This window comes from Patella vulgata, chromosome 2 (assembly GCF_932274485.2).
Source record: "Patella vulgata chromosome 2, xgPatVulg1.2, whole genome shotgun sequence".
Lineage (NCBI taxonomy): Eukaryota > Metazoa > Mollusca > Gastropoda > Patellidae > Patella > Patella vulgata.
The window spans coordinates 38,966,352-38,985,418 of record NC_065880.2 but is presented as its reverse complement, the minus strand read 5'-3'; the positions used below and the strand labels follow the sequence as shown (position 1 = coordinate 38,985,418).

Below are 19,067 nucleotides of genomic sequence, written 5' to 3'. Positions count from 1 at the left end.
TGATTTTACAAATGAATAAAATTGAGTTGAAAATATTTTGAGTTGATAAATGCTTTTACCATGAAGGAGAAATTTGAGATATATTTCAATGAATAACAGTCTGCTACTATTTTAAGGTCAGTCATATGTTTTCAAAGTGGAGTTAGGAACAAGGAATCACCTTGTACTTTATATAGCAGTAACCTGCAAATTCTATATCTTGGCAATATTTACAAATGGAGTTTAGTAGTTCTCTCAATAAAAGATGTTTTGACAATTATTACAAAATGGCTCAGAGACCCTGTGAAAACTTAGACTTCTTTAAAAAAAAAAAAAAAATAGAAGTAAATCTGATCTTTAATTTTCTTTATTAGTCATGGGATTTACAATTAGAAAATCAAAACACAATGAAAGAGTGATACTTCCTGTACTGGTGGTACTGAATCTAATTTAATTTAAAGAATAAAATTAATTCTGTCATAACACAGTATCAAAGTGAATTTGTGACAATTATTTTGATTTGTTTCAACTCTATTATAAAGATTATACACCCCAAGAAAACCTCTGTTAAATTTTAACAACTAAACAAATACAAATACATGTACACTTATAAACTTATCTCATGGCAAGAATGTTAGTTCATCCAGATGATTTTTAATACTTCAATCATTTAATAAATGCAAAAGGTATCGAACTAACACAGGATTATATGTAATATAACATACCTGTATAATTGATTATATTTATATATAGACTTAGATTATTGAAGTTACACCGTTCACATAAATAATATCAACTATTTAAAAATTCAATATAATTAAAATTAGATTACAATTTTGCAATCTGATTAAAACACAGATCCTATTTTGTTTCGTTTTTTTCTAGTTCAAAATTTCATTTTACTTGTCTTTACTACACTAGAATCTGGAAGAGTTGTGTTTTGGATCTGTATTTTTTAATCCAACTGACAATTTTGTTTCATATATATTACGTTTACATTGCAATCTAATCTATCTGGTTCTACTAATTTCGATCAAAACTGTGTTCTGTCAGTAAAAGTTCCCTTTCTACCAGCCCAATCATACACTAACCCTAAAACCAGCAGAATCACTTTTTGTCTTATATACACTTAAGTTTCAAATCTGAAATTCGGCTACATATCAAAATTTAAAAAAACCCCAAAAAACAACATAAATGACATCTGATTTTAATCAGAAGGCCTAAATATCTATCTACAGTTTGTTAAAAACACTAATAAATAATAAAATGTTAAAATAACTGTTTTGTACATGTGAAACAGAACATTGATATAATCCTTTATATACAATAAATAAAATATTATAGCTAAGTAGTAATAACATAAAAGTTTCCATGAAGACTATAAAATGTTTGATATTGAACACATTTGGAAGGAATAGAGACACAATCATTTTGTAATAAATACATGTTTTTAGGTGGGAATCATAGAATAAAATATTGAATAAATACAAAAAATAAATGAGTATATATACAAGAGAAAAAAAAAAGGAGAATATTATAAGTATGAGAAATAATGAAAATAACAAATTGCTGATTTCTGCTTCTATTTATTGCTGAGTTATCTGCTGTTATTGTGCGAATTAGCAATAGCATTGAGACCAACAATCGATTTAAAATATAATTGACCAAACAATAATTCAATACAAATCCACAACAAACTGTTATTTGTAGTGCTATTTAGATGTGTAATATGAAGGTAAGGTTATATGTTCCTGAAAGATATCATATTTGAATTATTATTTATTTAATAATATCCATCAATATTAATATCTATAACATTAAATACTTTGTACTGTGTTTCATCAATTCTCACAATATTTTTTTTAAATTTTTTAAATATGGGACTCATCAATCTAATTACAAAATCATGAACAAATCTGAGTACTTGAAATTGAATTATGAGAGAACTAAAACTGATTGAAAGTGAAGGGGTATACTACCAACATGCTTTTCAATGAAGTTAAAGAGTTTTCAAAATACTTTGTCAAGGATCATATGACAAAACTTATTCTGAATGTTAAAAATATTTGGAGGTATAATAAAAATGAAGTCCTGAATTCATACCAGTATTTACATGGAATTATGAAGAACTAAAACAAAAATAAAATATAAGTATGTAAAAGTTAAAAAACAAAGCTATATAAAATATTCATTGGTTATTAATAATCATTAACTAGGTTAGACACGTCTACATGTAATTAAATAATAGATAATAAACAAATAAATCTCTAACTAACTCAACAAATAAACTGAGACATTAACTAACATAGTCAAATTTAAACTACCGGTATTTTTATATTCAATGAGAAATAAGAGTATGGTGATTATAATGAGATTCAGGGTGTTCACTTATTAGATATACAGTAGCTTTTCTTGTGTCTGGACATGTTTAATACATAAAAATCAAATAACTGAGAGTTGTAACAAGTCGCACACTCAACCCACATTGGCTCTTTCAAAAATTATAAAACTCACAGCAATATACAAGAAAATTTCAGAAGTTGCATACTTTTGAAAATCAAAGTCTATCATGTAGTAGATGTGATTATGATTATAGTTTTTCAGTCATCACACATTGTCTATTCACTGCATTATTTTCTGTGCAAACAATTTTTATGAAATTCAAATAATACCCGGTACACAACACAAAAGCACAAACTTAGATGGACACAGGATTACCATGAACTCTAAATCTGTAGATACATGTAAACTCTAAATGTCCATAATTATCCAATATTCTCAATTCTACTAATCTATATACACTTGGGTTTGGCCGCTGAAAAGAGAACATAAAACAATCAATTATTCATTAAAACTCTTTAACTTAATGACAGTGTGATTGTGAAAGGATTAAAATAGATCAAACATATGCATTTAAAGGTTTAAATATATGCAAATCATTAGTTGACATGTCTTAGACCGACCATCTTTTCAGATCTAGGCATGGGCTTTAATATGACATGGGCTTTGTTTCTGAAATATATTCTGATATTCAGAAATAAATTACTTGTGCAAAGAAATTGGCTAACCTAGTCGCCATAAAACCAATGTTAGTGTTACCTTCTGGGATTCAAAAACAAACAAGAGAATAATAAAAGATCTTAAGATCTAACTTACTTTTACTGGGAAGAACTGTACCGATGGTCCATTATCATTGTAGGTATAGTTTCCTAATAATATAGCAGCATCGCTACTTTCATTTTCTAATCCCTGTAACATAGTCATACAGACATCAGTAAAGAAGTCAAACTCAGTTTCATTTATTACTGATACCCCACTTTCATGTTCCAAAAAACTCCCAGATATTATTATCTTTGTAAATTTAATTAATTCTCTTGCAAAGATAATTTATAACAAAAATAAATATTATACTGTAAAACATGAAATTATTGTGAGCATGAAATCATCGCGAAAATTGCGAGCGAGGCCCTCTCGCAATAATTTCATGTTCGCAATAATTTCGTGAAAATTCCTTAAAATGTCGGCCATATTGAATTACTCCCCCTTGATTACTCTTCACAAGAAAGAGTCCTAATAAGTACTATTCAGCAACATCTCCTTGTAAGCGGTCACGATAAATTCCCCCCCCCGTAAAAATTCTGTTGTTTCATCTCTTTATTCAACGGTCACTATTTTACAAATAAATTCAACAAAACATCGCCCATTCAACGGCCATTGTTGAATGTTACCATCTTGTCGTTCTTTGTAACACCCCGCTAATCCCGTGAGTAGTAGCATGGACCTTATAATATTATGTATTATAAGGTCCATGGTAGTACATGTAGTTAATTAACTGGACCCCCACTGATCAGGTAAAAAGAAATGTAACCCGGGATTATCTATTAATTAATCTTTTGTTTTATTAAACAACTAACCTGGTAATTGTTTTCACGCGTAACCACACATTATTTGATACTGATTGAATAAAATAAAAATACTGAGTTTTGTCACGATCATCTAGTATCTCTTTTCCATCGTCACTTTATTGTTAAACAGACGTTTTAGTGCCTCCTATAATATTACATACAGAGTTACACCCCCTGTAAATAGGAGATAAAATTAGCGGTGTTTTTTTTTGTTCATGTGCTTTTTTGATAAAATAAAATTAATTCATCGATTTTCTTCACAAAAATGGATAAATATTATCGAATGCATCACAATGGTAGACAGTAGTATCGAAGGTTGGTACAAAATGACAAGTTTACACTATTTGCTGTTACTAATGATCACCAATCAACCGATGTTTTAAAGAGCCGACTGTCACCTCAAAGCTATAATCCTCAATAGTTGTTTTTTTACTGTTACTAATGATCACCAATCAACCGATGTTTTGAAGAGCCGACTGTCACCTCAAAATTAAAAATCTACCACATATTATAGACAAATTTACTAAAATAAATTATTTAAATTTGCAATAATTTCATGTCGCAATAATTTTTTCCCCACTATAGAAATTCGCAATAATTTCATGTCGCAATTATGTTTCACCACCCCAACTCGCAATAATTTCATGTCGCAATAATTTCATGTTTTACAGTAATTCATTTATTTAAGTTTGGCTTTCATAAATTATAATCCTTAAATACCCAATAAGCAATATATTTTTAAAGCTTTCAATAATAACCAGTATAATGCATTATATCGGTTTACTTACATAAACAGCAAAATCCTTTGGAGCACTTTTAATATCTCCTGTATTTGAGAGTAATTTAGGTATGTGTTCTAGTGTAAAGCCAGTAGGGGTTATAGGACGAACTAACTGTATGACTATATATCCTTTATTTCCTTTAAATGGCCAACATTCACCAGGATTTACATCAGGCTAAAATCAAATAATGAAATTTGAATTCCAGTAAATGGAACATATATTCAAACGTTTACCATAATTGGATGTTAGAAATAGCGGAACATGTATATTCCAACATTTACCGGTTTGTAAAAAATTAAATTTTTATAAAATATCAAAAGGCAATTGTTAATAAATTGCATGCAATAACTCTATTAATTATAAGACATTGAAATAAGGTAACAATAACAAACCTGTAGAACAGTTCTAGGTGAATTAGATGAATAGTACATTGGTATACCAAATATGCTGACCAGTGCTGTTTTAGGATAGTATGTTTCTGAACATCTAGTACTTAAAACACTGCCACCTAAGGGAATGAAATGATATGATCAGTAATGTAAAGTATATAAATATAAATAAGACTAAAGAATTGATGGAATCTCTCAATAGTATTGAATCAACACCAGGCAAGTTGACAATCATGTAAACACATGAATTGCGTGTAACAAGGCAATTGCAATAATATTACCACAAATCATTAAGACTGAAACAATTATATTAAAGGGGCATTATGGGAGATAAGATAAAGAGTTGACAGTTATTGCTATAATAGTTAAAAATAGATAACATAAATAGAATATACTGAAAATTTTAGGCTAAATATCGCAGGCTAGCAATGACATTGGAATAAGTTAATTAATGTCTAATTAATAATTTAGATAACATTTCAGGCCTAAAGAAAGACCTGCAATAGGCAGATTTAGCTCTTGCATAATGTATGTTTAACATCACATAAGGAAAAGCAGAATTGTTGATAAAACTCAATTTAATTTTGAATGTTTCAGATTATGAAAAAGCACCTGCAGTGTTGTCATTAGCTCATTTCAACAGCAAGCAGTTCTGAAAAATGTAATGCAAAGTTGTAACAGAAAATAATTTATATTAACCTCTATCTATAGAAATACTATTGATTTACCTGCAGATTCTAGTGCATAGTCAGCCATGCCTGTTTTATCAGCACTGAACTTTAACAATGACTCTTCAACTAAGCTTCTTACATACTGAAAAGCAAAAACATAGGTTGCCAGGCAACAAAACATACGCCCACAGCAGCTTCTTCGTCCCATGACCTTAAACACTGTGTATAAATCTAAAGTCAATTGGATATTAATTTTAGCCTCTAAAGCTTGTGGACGCCAAACTGCCGGACGGTAGCAGCAACATTATAAGACCACATTTCAATGTGGGCATATACAAACAAACAATTGTCCATCATATATTTAAATCAGCAAACATTGTTAAATTTGTTAAAGCTGCTGACAGTCATTTACATTTCTTACAAAATGTAATTTCTCATGGCTTAATGGTCATTAAAATTTACTCACATTTGGTTATTTAATAATATATTCAAGAAAACCAAATATCGAAAGGTTGGATTCAATAAGATTAATAAGCGGCCTATCAAATGATTTTAGCAAATAGTACAGATGGAGTTGTCTTGTTTTGACCATATTATCCTATTTATGCCAAATGTTGACACAAATTCTCAATTCATCACATCTCTGTAAATACTCAACAGAATTGATAATTTTGCAACGGATATTATAAGCCTTTTAGAGATCCAACATTGTAGTTTGCAAAGGATTCAAAATTCCTCAAAAGATGAATGTAGATGAATACTAGCTGTGTATTCACTTACCGTTTCACTAATCCCACCTATTCCACCACTTGTGTCTTGACTATTTTCAGATTGAATGATTATTTGTTGGGCTGTGTTTTGCTCAAGAAGGAGTATCTTTTCTGTAATATCATTAGCAAGAGCCTTCATCTTGACCTCAAATTCTTCTTTACTAATATAGTTACCATGTAACCAGGACATAAACATACTGCTAACATCATCTCCTCCACCACCTTGATTACCATCACTTCCACTCATAATCTGTAATAATTTCACAGAAAATTTAACTCCAAATTCAATCAATGTCGATTAATTTTCAAGAATTATAAATTGGCAAATAAATGAAATGAAATGGGGTTCAACTTCCTACTGTTCTGCTTGGGAAATAAAAACATTAGTTGATATCTTTTTTTTATTTCAGCTATACATAAACTAATGTGAAAATTGTCATACAATTTATTTTCTTTAAAAATCTAAACATAACAATTCTGTACATCTACTAATGGTTATAATGACTAGAACATTTATCACTAACACATATTGCAAGGATTTACATATATGAATTTATCCCGTCTTTAAAGTATGAAGGATTTCGGTGAAAAATTAGGACTTTTTACGTCAATTGTTGAATTTAAGTTCAGTAACTAAAATTAAAGCTACGTTCCCAGAAAAGTATTTATCAGGTGTTATTTCCAATAAAAGTATGGCGATTTTGGTATATATGGAAAGTAGAAATATCCAATCTTACTAGAAAAATACTGGATTCCCTGAAAAACATTCATGGAGCGCATACAGGACAAAATGTAAGGGTTTCCCTAATCGACAGCCCGACGATTAGGAGTGTCTGCACGCGTGACGTCAAAGGTTGCACGCGGAGATTGAGTGCTTGATGTACATTTTGATAAACTTTATGAAGAATTAGACGTACAACACTTTCTGAGATAAAAATCACGGAAAAAAGCGCGGGCAGTGGATAAACCGAAAATTTAATTAGGCTTCGATATTTGTAATAAATAGTCAGCGATTAAAGACAACATTGTCTTGTGTATGCAATGAATTCTCCTCCGACTTCGCTTGCGTTTCTAGGTACCAAGAGAGGTAAGTCACGTGACACAAACATGACCTTTTTTGATCGATTTTTTATAGTCAGGGTATTCCCCGACAATTGCAATGTTCTGAGAAGGATTTGAAGCAAATTTATGACAAATTAATTAGTTTGAATATGTTTTTAGTCCAAATATATCATCAAATCACCCAGTTTGTACCCGGGAATGTATCTTTAACACTTAACTTGTTTAACTTTTGGACAAATATTATTTCATAAGAATTCAACATCACAGCAAAGAAGAATATCAATTAAAATATTCATCGTTTAATTAATATAAAATTCAAGTGTTCACAAATAACAGGATTGTGCAGAAAGTCTTGACACTTACCCCAGCCAATATACTCTTCACCTCGTCACGGACGGCTAATGTATAGAAACTATCATTTTTACAACAATTCTGTGCAGCAACTGTCATATCTATATGTGACTGTCTTAATGTACCAATATCAATATTCATTTCTCGTAACTGATCTTCCATTCTTTGAATTCGTAGTAAGGACTGGGCATTAACTTGATCACCTTCCCTAAACAAATACATGTATAACAAGCAATTAATTAGCAAGTAGTTAATTAAAAGTCATTGATCATTATTCGATGGATTTTGAAATCTTTGCAAACTATAATAAGGTAAAGTTGATCAAAATTGTAAATCTCTCTCTATATATATCATTGGATTCAAATTAAATAAATATTTAACAAGTTGTCATTATTTATTTTAAAGGCATTATCATGATCAAATTTCAAGAAATAAAATGAAAATGAAATGGGGTTTAATGTCCTACTGTCCTACTCCGAACTGGGCTAATAAAGATGGGAATAAGCCATACAGTGTGCTACGAGGGAAATTTTGCCTGAACAACGGCACTATGGCCTACTATTAAATCAAATTCCAATTGTCAAGGGATCTTTTACAGTCGTCGTTTTTTGTAAAGTCGAAAAAAGCTCCCCTCAATGAACAAACTAAAAAAATTGCTCCCCTAAAAAAACCTCTCCCTGTTTCGACAAGAAGAGTGATTTAGGAATTAAGGAGAGTGATCTGATATTAAGCAGAGGGATTATTTGTATGTATGGGAAATGGTTCTGAATATCAATAACTGTGTGTAAAGGGTCATTCCTAGTTACATAAATGATAATAAACATCGTCTGCTAAATAATAGTACTCGTAGTTGTACGGTGAAGTCAAACTTTTGCCATCGTCTAAAACTACTTACGGTATTCTAATAGAAGTACTTGTCGACATTTCTAAATATATATAGCTTGTATAAATTTTGTTTAAAAACACGATCCCTATTCAAGATATAATCATAAACGCACGAAAAATTCCATCAAAATATTATCTATTTCTTTCGGAATTTTCTCATTGGAAATTTTCACGTGCCATCTCTCTTAATTTCTCACGTCTCGCGAGAGTTCTACTCTACATTTCAGTTAAATTAACCAATGATGGATAGCGCCATCTATTTTTAGCAATATATTCATCAGAATTTTATTACCATGTGCGATCACATTATACACTAATAGAATACACCAAATAAATGTTCACAATAACAGCGGCAATCGAAATGTGAATCTTTCACACTCTTTCAACAAAAAAAATACATATATGTCCACGATTTACAAATAAGGAGAGCTATTTTCATTTTAAAGCGAGGGAGAAAAACCTCCCCTCGGTTGACATTCAGGTGCGCGGCAGGCGCTCGCAAGCGAATGCGCGCTTCAAAAAACAATGACTGCTTTAACTTGCACGCCAATGTGTACACGGGACCTTGGTTTTTCTCATCCGATCGACTAGACAGCTGTCCTTGTCAGGCTCTCCGTCCTGCAACACTGACAAGGGGGAACCATGCCGGAAAATCTGGATGAACTTTCTTGGCCAATGCAGGGATCGAAAATCCGACTTCCAGGCTAGCGAGCCACTGTCTTACCCTCTTACTTACTCTTAGCCACCGTGACTCTCCTCCCAACACCCGCAAATTTTAAGAGCATTTTGTTTATAAACAAGCTAGAGCCATCTATATGGTAAAATATTTTGATGGGTTTCTTTTTAATCCCATTGAATCCAACCTGGGAGATTATCTACCATTGATATTTTGGTGACTATAAAATGTTAAATAATCAATTTAAGTCCATTTTAGCATGGATTTAAGCCATAAAAATTAGATATTGGCCTAAAATGTAAATGATAATATAATAAAACTTACATGTTTGCATACAGCTTCGCTTGGGACAAATCTTTTTCCAGATCCTATCCAAAACAATGACATGAAAATACAGGATTACAATTTTTGTCCCATAAAAATAATACTGAACAGGTAAAGGTAGCGCCGGTATGACTAACAGTATACCGTCTAGGGTATAGCACAGTAAATAGGGACAATTTTTATGCACAGAATATCAGATATATGGACAACAATTGTAAAATATTTTTACCTTTCTATATCATTATTGACAAATATAGATGGATATGACAGGGAACATAATTGTATTCATTTTTGTGGACAATATTAAAGGATTGTGACATAGCGTCAGATGGTCGACATTTGTTGATTCACAGGCAGTTATTTCATCCACATTAGACTTCGATGTCGACATGGGAAAGGCCTAGATTTGCATACATAACATTATGAAATAGGCACACTCCTTTAGAAATTAAAATATTTGGTAAAAAAAAAACGTGTATTACTTCAGATATATATACCAACAAAAACTTCAATATCTTTCTCATTTTAATAAAAACTTGAAATGTCAAATATTTCTTACAAAAAAACAAATTATATATGTCTTTTCAATCATTACATAGAATTATAAAGGAACAAAGGTAATGATGCTTACCGATGCTCTTACTTCAGCTGCAGACAGTAAAGTTTCTAAAGATGCCAGTTTTTGATTATACTGCTTCTTTTCAACAGACTGTAACAAAATAATAAAACACTTATACATGGGACAATAATCACCAATTAATTATAATGTCTACTAAAACAATATTTACAGCCTAAGGAATAAAAATTAAAATTTATATCACCAGTTGAAATCAAAATATTATTTAAATTTCTATGTATATAGGTATATTGTACAAAGACTGGAAAATATCTCTGAAGATAAGTTATTTTCTTTTTTGACATGTTATTTATCATTTTTTGGACCCTCTTGTGACAAAGAATTTATATTTACCTGATCTGCTTTAGCTTGATTAATCTGTCCAACAAGATCAAGTCTTAATGAATTAAGTTCTTTCTCTAATATACCTCGTATAATAACTTCTATATCTGCCTGCGAGAGAGATGGTGCTTGGTTTCCTTGTAATTGCAAAACTATTTGTTTTACTTTGTCATTCAAATTATATGTATCAAACTGTGACACCTGAAATTAACAAGAAAATCAATCAATATTTATCAAATTCCTTTTATTCCATGTGAATTTTGGATATGTGAACTTATTCCATATGAAATTTTGGATATATGAACTTATTCTCAAAAATGTCATTGTTTACCAAATTTGATCAAACTTTACCTTATTTATTACTACTTGTTCGGTGGTACCCCTTTGAACCCAGAATAAAGGAAGTATATTAGATTTTGCTAGCATCTGTTTTCCATAATATCCTAAAATAAATAATGTAAGATTAACATGTAAAGTAAACTATGTATATGTATGAAGTAATAAAGAATTCAACCAAAAATAGCTGAATATCAGAGAAACTTATCATTTGAATATATGCACAGATTGTTAATAGAGAGTTGTTATAACTACACAAGCTACAGTCAATGCAGACTGGTCGACAGTCTAAAGAAATACTAATTACCTCATGATACTGTAGCAATTTGATCAGTTTAATTCATTTTTTCATAAGACTGGATAACAATGAAGCAGATATCAGAGGAACATTTCGTAATGACTGACAACTCAAACATCGCTTATTGGAGTAATCTGCCAAATCCAGCAATGAGAAAATTTTCCGTAGCATTGACTTTGAATAACAATAGAGGCTTGCCCTCTGTGAGTAATGCAAAATGAACAATCGGCATAATTTCCACCAAATTTGGGTGGTAGTCCTGAGCATAGTCACAAATGAAAATAAAACAAAATGAACAATGTTACTCACCACCAAACAAGAGTAAAGGTAGAAGTAATAATAATAGTGGAACACAAATACAGCAAAACTGTCGTCTAAATAAAGAAAAGAAAACTTATATAAGACAATATTTTATTCAAACCCAGTTGTCTCCCCTTAGACCACAATAGAAATTTTCCCATCAAGACAATCATGCAAAGATAAGGTCAGGAAACCTTGATCTAACCATCAAATACATTTGAAAAAAGCAAATAAATCAAAAGGTTATCTTCCCTTTGACCACAATGTGACAAACCATTTATCTATTATAGCAAATTGAAGTCATTTCTATTGTGATCACAGGTTACCTCCAACTTTAAAAAAAAAAAGGGCAATTTAATACAACATACCTTCTTAAAATCCAAAAATCGAGCAATACAAAATATGCCATAAAAGTAGTAAATTTTCTCCACAACCATTCATATGATGTCCGCACTGGTGGTCCTAAAACTTTTACAATAGGACCATACAATGGTTCTGTCATGTATGTAAAATAAGCTAAAAAAAAAAAAACAAAAACAAAAGAAAACTTTTATTCAAAAGTCAGAGTTATTCAAAGTACCACTCTATACAAATCGGACAAGAAAAAATGATATTTAAATGTTTATATAGCCATTTTTTACAATCAACTGGAAATCAACATCTAATTTGAAATATATCAAGTAAACTCTAGAGTAGTAAAGAAAAATGACAAATCATTTCCAAAGTATTTCACTTCCCCAAAAATGTCTTTCTTAATTATGATGTCCTAAAACGAGATAAGAAAATTCTTTATTTTTACATGTGACAGAATATATCACAAAACTTTCAGAAGAGACATTTGGGATGAAACAATATCATGAGAAATTTGTGTATCATGGTACAGGAGATATACCCTTATCAACACAACCTTGATGTTAACTTACTATATATTGTGGTTATTGTTGTAATAACAGTTTCTGTAATAGTTTCATTAGCTGTATCGGTACTCCATGTAGAACTACCACTAGACACAGTATTACCATCATGTACATCTACAAAATACAACTTATACTAAGATCCTTATAATTATAACATACAGTAGAATCTGCATTAAGCAGCCACCCAAGGGAATTTTCACGACTGACCGCTTAACGGGAGTGGCCTCTTAATAAAATCTCGGTGTTTTTTTTGTGCTGACATCAAGTACATTTTACGCTTGGATGCATCGGGAGCAAATATCAATACTTGCATCGGTAAATTTTGCCGTCGCTGAAATTTGCTTGGAACGAAAATTCATTACTCAAATCTCAAAGATAACTGGTCATTTTGTACCAACCTTCGATACTACTTTCTATCATTGTGATGCATTCGATAATATTTATCCATTTTTGTGAAGAAAATCGATGAATTAATTTTATTTTATCAAAAAAGCACATGAACAAAAAAAAAAACATCTCTGATTTTGTCCCCGATTTACAGGGGATGTAACTCTGTATGTAATATTATAGGAGGCGCTAAAATGTCTGTTTAACAACAACGTGGCAATGGTAAAGAGATACTAGATGATTGTGACAAAACTTGCGGCTTCGTTGGTACTTTTAGTTTATTCAATCAGTATCAAATAATGTTTTGTTACGTGTGAAAACAATCATCAGGTTAATCGTTTAATAAAACAAAAGTTTAATTAACAGATAATCCCCGGTTAGTTATTTTCACATTTCTTTTTACCTGATCAGTGGGGGTCCATTTAATTAACTACTACTCACGGGATTAGCGGGGATGTTACGAAGTACGATAAGATGGTATCATTCAACAATGGCCGTTGAAACGGCGATGTTTTGTTAAATTTATTAGTAAAATAGTGACCGCTGGCTGTGTTAGAGGAGTGACCGTTGAATAAAGAGATGGAACAATAGAATTTTTATGGGGGGAATTTATCGTGACCACTTACAAGTAAGGTTGTGCAAAAATATCGATATAATCGATAATCGGTAGAAGTTATTTAGCGATACGATAATCGATATTGAAATTCAAATATCGATTATCGATATATTTACCTTCTGACGGCAAGTTACGGTCACTTTCACATGACTGAACATGCCGTAGTCTGGCATTAGCAGACGAATGAATGAATACACAACGTCAACACAACTATTTCCCCCCTCCGCTTACAAACTGGCACATTTTAAATATATATTATTGTAAAAAAACTAAACTTTATGATTAAATACATTATTTTAATATTTTCGTTGTTTTTGTTGTTATTACTAGTTGAAACTAAAATAGGTCACGCACTTTGTGAACAATGACAATCGCACGTGATATATAGTAAAATTAGAATTATCTCCCTTCTTTGTTCTTGGTTGATTTGTAGAGAAATCGTCTGCTTTCACGATAAAACTAATTGTATTATTAATGATCAACTCCGCTTTTATTACTAAATCATGTCAGATACAGCCCATACAAAACACGTTTTTGACTTCCAGGGAAAATATCTATATCTCTCGTAATTTCGTGGAAGAATTCTACTTTGGTTTTCATCTAAATTAACCAATCATAAAAATTCTACTTTGAAAGCCCGTAATTATTTTTTTATTGTCCAATCAAAAGACGCCTTCTATTTTATTTTATTCTATTAGTAGTAACACTGTGTGATCGCCAGTCACTTGCAAAGAGAAACCATGTATTGTCTTTGTATTTATCGGAGATAAAAAAAGGTTCAAATGAATCAAGAACAGAACTTAGAATAATACTCAAGTTAGTCCTACATTTAGCAACTAATTATTTTACATTAATTGATTTTTTCACGTACATCGGCACAGTATTAGACTAGGATAATAACACTACTGTAACTCGATCAACACAAATAACAGGTCGGTAAAGTTCGGATTTTCCCGGAAAAATGATAATCGATTATTATCGATAATCGCTGACAAATTCTTGCCGATAATCGATATTGAAATTTCATATCGATTCCCAGCCTTACTTACAAGGAGATGTCGCTGAACAGGAGTGGCTGCTCATACAGATTCTACGATAGCTGAGTAATACAGGTTTCCTGAATCGGAAGTGACGAACGCCAAAGGAAAACACAAGTCATACCTCTATATAACTGACTGATGTGACGAATGATAACAGATACACGGCCGAATTTCTGCTCACTAATAATTCCTTCCACGACAAAAAGTTGTTGTGTGAGACTGTGAGAGGAGATCTGAATAAAAGGACACATACACAAGCATCTCTTAGGAATGACTTGTTCAGTATGGTCCTTGTTTGTTCTAGCATAATTAGGTCATCTGTTTGACCATCAAAACTTTCATTGTTTTTTAATTATAATTCAAAGTGACATGTTATTCTTAAGAGTATCTGCGTTAATATCAAATATGATTTAAAATATACTCGACTAAAACAGCTTGCAACATGTAATACTTTAATCAATAAATATACTTTTCTCGGCAGATAAATATATTTGCCAATCAATGATTATGTATTTAAGACTGAAAACAAATATAATTACCTGACTCATCATCAGAATCCAGACCTATAACAGAGATATTAAGGAAGTTAGTATTTATATACATGTATTTTTTTTTTCTTATTAAAAGAGATTTTGGTACAAAACAGATGATAAATTTTACTAAACATTTTCCTTTATTTAGAAACAAAATATTGTTTGGGCTTGAGGATTAATTTACTCTAGCAATTTTATGAAAAAATATAAAGCTTTGCATTTAAATGGATGTAAGGATGTCAAGTAAGTATTTTCAAAAGATAAGCTTACTCAACTGACCAAACTATTTCATAAAAATACTTTCTACAGGACTTACCATACATGTGGTCAACAGAACTTTTAGTGGTTAAAGAACTGTTTGAACTATAGGAACCAACATTATTATTTCTTGGAGATCTTCTATTTTGTGATTTTTCACTCGTTTCATAGGCTGCTTTTTCTAATTCGGTATCTTCATAATCAAGTCTGCGTTTCAATGATTGTAACTGAGTGGATGAATTAACGGAGTCTGTAGATGAGGTTGTAATATATTCAGTGTTCATATTATTAGATCGATTGTAAATTTTTCTAGATGAAGAAGAAGGAATTATATCAGACTGTCTTTTTGAATGTTGATCCATAGAATCTATGGTTGCCTTGATTCCATGTAAATGACTGCCAGATCTTAGAACCATTCCATCTTCGGTTTCTATATATCCTAAAAAGACAATCATTGGATTGAGATTTATTTAAATTCTCTGATGGTGTTTCGGGAGATATTTAATCCCCTGTAATATGAAATTCAAGTCATAAAGATAGGTTGCCAGGCAACGAAACATACGCCCACAGCAGCTAAATCGTCCAGGCAGCAACAAGAGTTATCGCATATTATTACTTTTTTCGGTGATGAACCATTTATAATACACTAAAATATGATTAAGAGTAACAACTCATTATGTAATTATCAGCAAATCATTAGAATCTGTTTGGCCCATGCTAAGGTTTAGAAAAGGAACATTTAATATCATGGATTTAGCTGTTCAAGTTATCAAAATTCATTGAAAATCAATCTACTTGTTCGTCTCAATTATCGGAAATTGTTGAAAATCAAGAGGCTTCTTCGTCTTATGACCTCAAACACTGCGTATAAATTTAAAGTCAATTGAATTTTAACTTTAGCATCTAGAGCGTCCAGAAGATTTTTCAAAGTGATCAAGGGTCATAACTCTGGCAGTAATTATCCGATATCACTGAAAATCAATAGGATTCTTCGACTCATGACCTTAAACATTGTGTATAAATTTAAAGTCAATCGGATATCAACTTTAGCCTCTAGAGCGTCCACAAGATTTTTTGAAGTGATCAAGGGTATTAACTCTGGCAGTAATTATTGGAAATCGTTGAAAATCAATAGGCTTCTTCGTCTCATGACCTTAAACACTGTGTATCAATTTAAAGTCAATCGGATATTCACTTTAGCCTCTAGAGCGTCCACAAGTAATTGTGGATGCCGGACGGACGGTGTGGGGGGGGGGGGGGACGACAATATACGACCACATTTCAATGTGGGCGTATAAAAAGGAATATCAGTCAGTTTCATTCAGTATTAAGACGATATAAAGGCGGTATTGTCAAAACAAGCCAGTGGCAACTATAATATTTTGATGAGCCTCTTTTTAAATCAATTGAATCCATTTAATTAAAAGCTAAATAAACAAGTTGTGAAAAATTAGATATTGTACAAAAAATACAAACAATGATCATCTACTTTAAGACAAAAATATATTGTGTGCTTCACATAGTTCAAAAGAAAAGCAACAGTAAGCTTTCTTATACTTGAAAAATATATATTTGAAAATGCTGAAGGGTAACATTCATAGAAATGCATACATGTCATTCCCCATTTGTACGAAAAAAACCAGAGTAACTTACTTCTTCTACTACTGGACGATGCATCATCATCAACAATATCCGATTCTTCATCACTATATTCATCAATAACTTCTGTTTCATTAGAATTTAATAAATAATTATCAGTCTCATTTCTACTGTTGTTCATTCTTTCACTATAAGAATTATTAAGATTTTCACTGAGTCTATTATTGGTTTCTAAGTAACTACTACCTATATTATAACTGTTATTAGAGGTTTGTATTGTGGAATATGTAGTAGTTGTTGTTGTTGTTTCATTTTCTACTATATTAGTTGCACTATTACTATATATCCCTCTGGCTTCTGGAGAGAGTGTTACATTCCTGTGTAATCTTCTACGAGACATATTGGGACTAACGTAAGGTTTGTCAAGTGCCTCCCTGCAATAACTTCCACTGAAATAAAGAAAATAAATTTGAAAAATTGTAATATGGTTTTATACATTAACAGTGGTTGTGGTTGTAGGCTCCAGTACATTGTCATTCATTGAATCAATCTTAATAACCAACAGCAAAGTAAGTTTAATATTCTTTTTTTTTTTTTACAAAAAACAATTTTCATTTTTCTTTTCTAAAATCCAATTTCTCTATTACAGAAAAGTAGGGACATAACTTTTTTTTTCCAACACATATTATTATAGATTTACATAACAGATTATATATAAAATATTAAAGTTATGACAATTCAAAGCTAACATGGTCACTGTTGATATCATAATCACTATCTATATTTTTGTTAGACAGTAATAGTAATTGTAATTGTGCTATCCTTTTTGTACAAGCCAACCCCCTCTGATCTACTTAATAACAGCAGTCTCTACATTAAATAGTTATGTCAATGGTCTGGCTTGTGCCTTTAATTTCAATAAGAAAATTAAGTCATAATTAGTAACATATATATCAGTGAGTTTCCTGGGTGTATCAGACTAGGCAGTATAATCATTAACCAAGAATAATAATGAATCATGCTTCAAAACATAACTTCCATGCTAGTTTTAGTAAGATATACAATCCTGATATTCACAAGTAGAAGGTGAATTAACAAAAAAACCCAATAACAACGGACATCACTGAGACATTGAGTTTATTTCTAATTGTGTAAAAAAACACTGCTTCAAACAGGAAACAATTGTGAGCATTATTGTACTTTTTGATTTTTAAAATATTTGTTAATTCATAATAGCGCAATTTTGTTTCAATTTTTTAAACACTAATTAGTTCCTGTCAATCTTCTCGAATACGTATTTCAGAAAATGAATATTTATACCACTGCTGCACTAGTTTTATCTGTAAGAGTGTAAGGATAGTTTTAATTCAAATATATTTTGTAGAGATATTCATGCTTAATATGATTTTCACTGGCTATGTGATAACAAGTAAATAAATACATGTAATAAGCCATGCTAAAGACAGTATATTTTCAGGTGCATAGCATCAGGATCTTTTGAAATGTTTAAATTTTACAAACCTTTTAAAACAAAGTCAGTTCCTTATGTTTATACGAATAGTTAAACAAACAACTTATATCTTGGATAAATATAAAAGAATTTCAGCTACTTTTTCAACTTGTCCATGGATGGATAATCAAAAAATGACAGGGTGGGATTTCAAATCAAGTCTACTTTAACAAAATTTGCATAAAAAGTGTGGGTGTTTAGAGGAATGTCCTAGAATTAGCTATTTGAAAATGAAATACTTTCTTATCTGCATTCATTTATTTTAAATTCACATTAACCCTAGAGTGATATTTTCCACAAATATAATTACATAGAATTATTCATGTGCACACAACATGTAAGCTTGCCTAAAAGTTAAGTACATACATACTGGTACATATAGATTATAAATGTACCAAATACTTTAAAATCTACTGATAATAACATTTGTGTTGAGATATGGTATAAATGATAATCATTGATAATGTACATTTGGCAGTATAATTATTCAATTTCATATCTGTTGGTTCAGAATATTTCCT

At 30.9% G+C, this 19,067-nt stretch overlaps 1 protein-coding gene across 3 annotated transcripts in view; it reads right to left on the bottom strand.

The window, feature by feature from the left end:
• Positions 1-330: 330 nt before the first annotated feature.
• LOC126811787 (SUN domain-containing protein 1) overlaps positions 331-19,067 on the bottom strand; it is a 34,108-nt gene continuing 15,371 nt past the window's right edge. For all 3 annotated transcript variants that reach the window (XM_050537691.1, XM_050537690.1, XM_050537689.2), the window contains 17 exons: positions 17,091-17,485; positions 15,496-15,876; positions 15,186-15,209; positions 12,610-12,717; positions 12,055-12,202; positions 11,696-11,760; positions 11,104-11,195; positions 10,765-10,953; positions 10,426-10,503; positions 9,795-9,838; positions 7,922-8,117; positions 6,507-6,746; positions 5,784-5,868; positions 5,059-5,174; positions 4,673-4,840; positions 3,136-3,228; positions 331-2,794 (listed from right to left, as the gene is read on the bottom strand). In XM_050537691.1, coding sequence (XP_050393648.1) covers positions 2,678-2,794; positions 3,136-3,228; positions 4,673-4,840; positions 5,059-5,174; positions 5,784-5,868; positions 6,507-6,746; positions 7,922-8,117; positions 9,795-9,838; positions 10,426-10,503; positions 10,765-10,953; positions 11,104-11,195; positions 11,696-11,760; positions 12,055-12,202; positions 12,610-12,717; positions 15,186-15,209; positions 15,496-15,876; positions 17,091-17,436 — 2,490 coding nt within the window. In that variant the 5' untranslated portion in view covers positions 17,437-17,485 and the 3' untranslated portion in view covers positions 331-2,677. The remainder of the gene's footprint in view (positions 2,795-3,135; positions 3,229-4,672; positions 4,841-5,058; positions 5,175-5,783; positions 5,869-6,506; positions 6,747-7,921; positions 8,118-9,794; positions 9,839-10,425; positions 10,504-10,764; positions 10,954-11,103; positions 11,196-11,695; positions 11,761-12,054; positions 12,203-12,609; positions 12,718-15,185; positions 15,210-15,495; positions 15,877-17,090; positions 17,486-19,067) is intronic.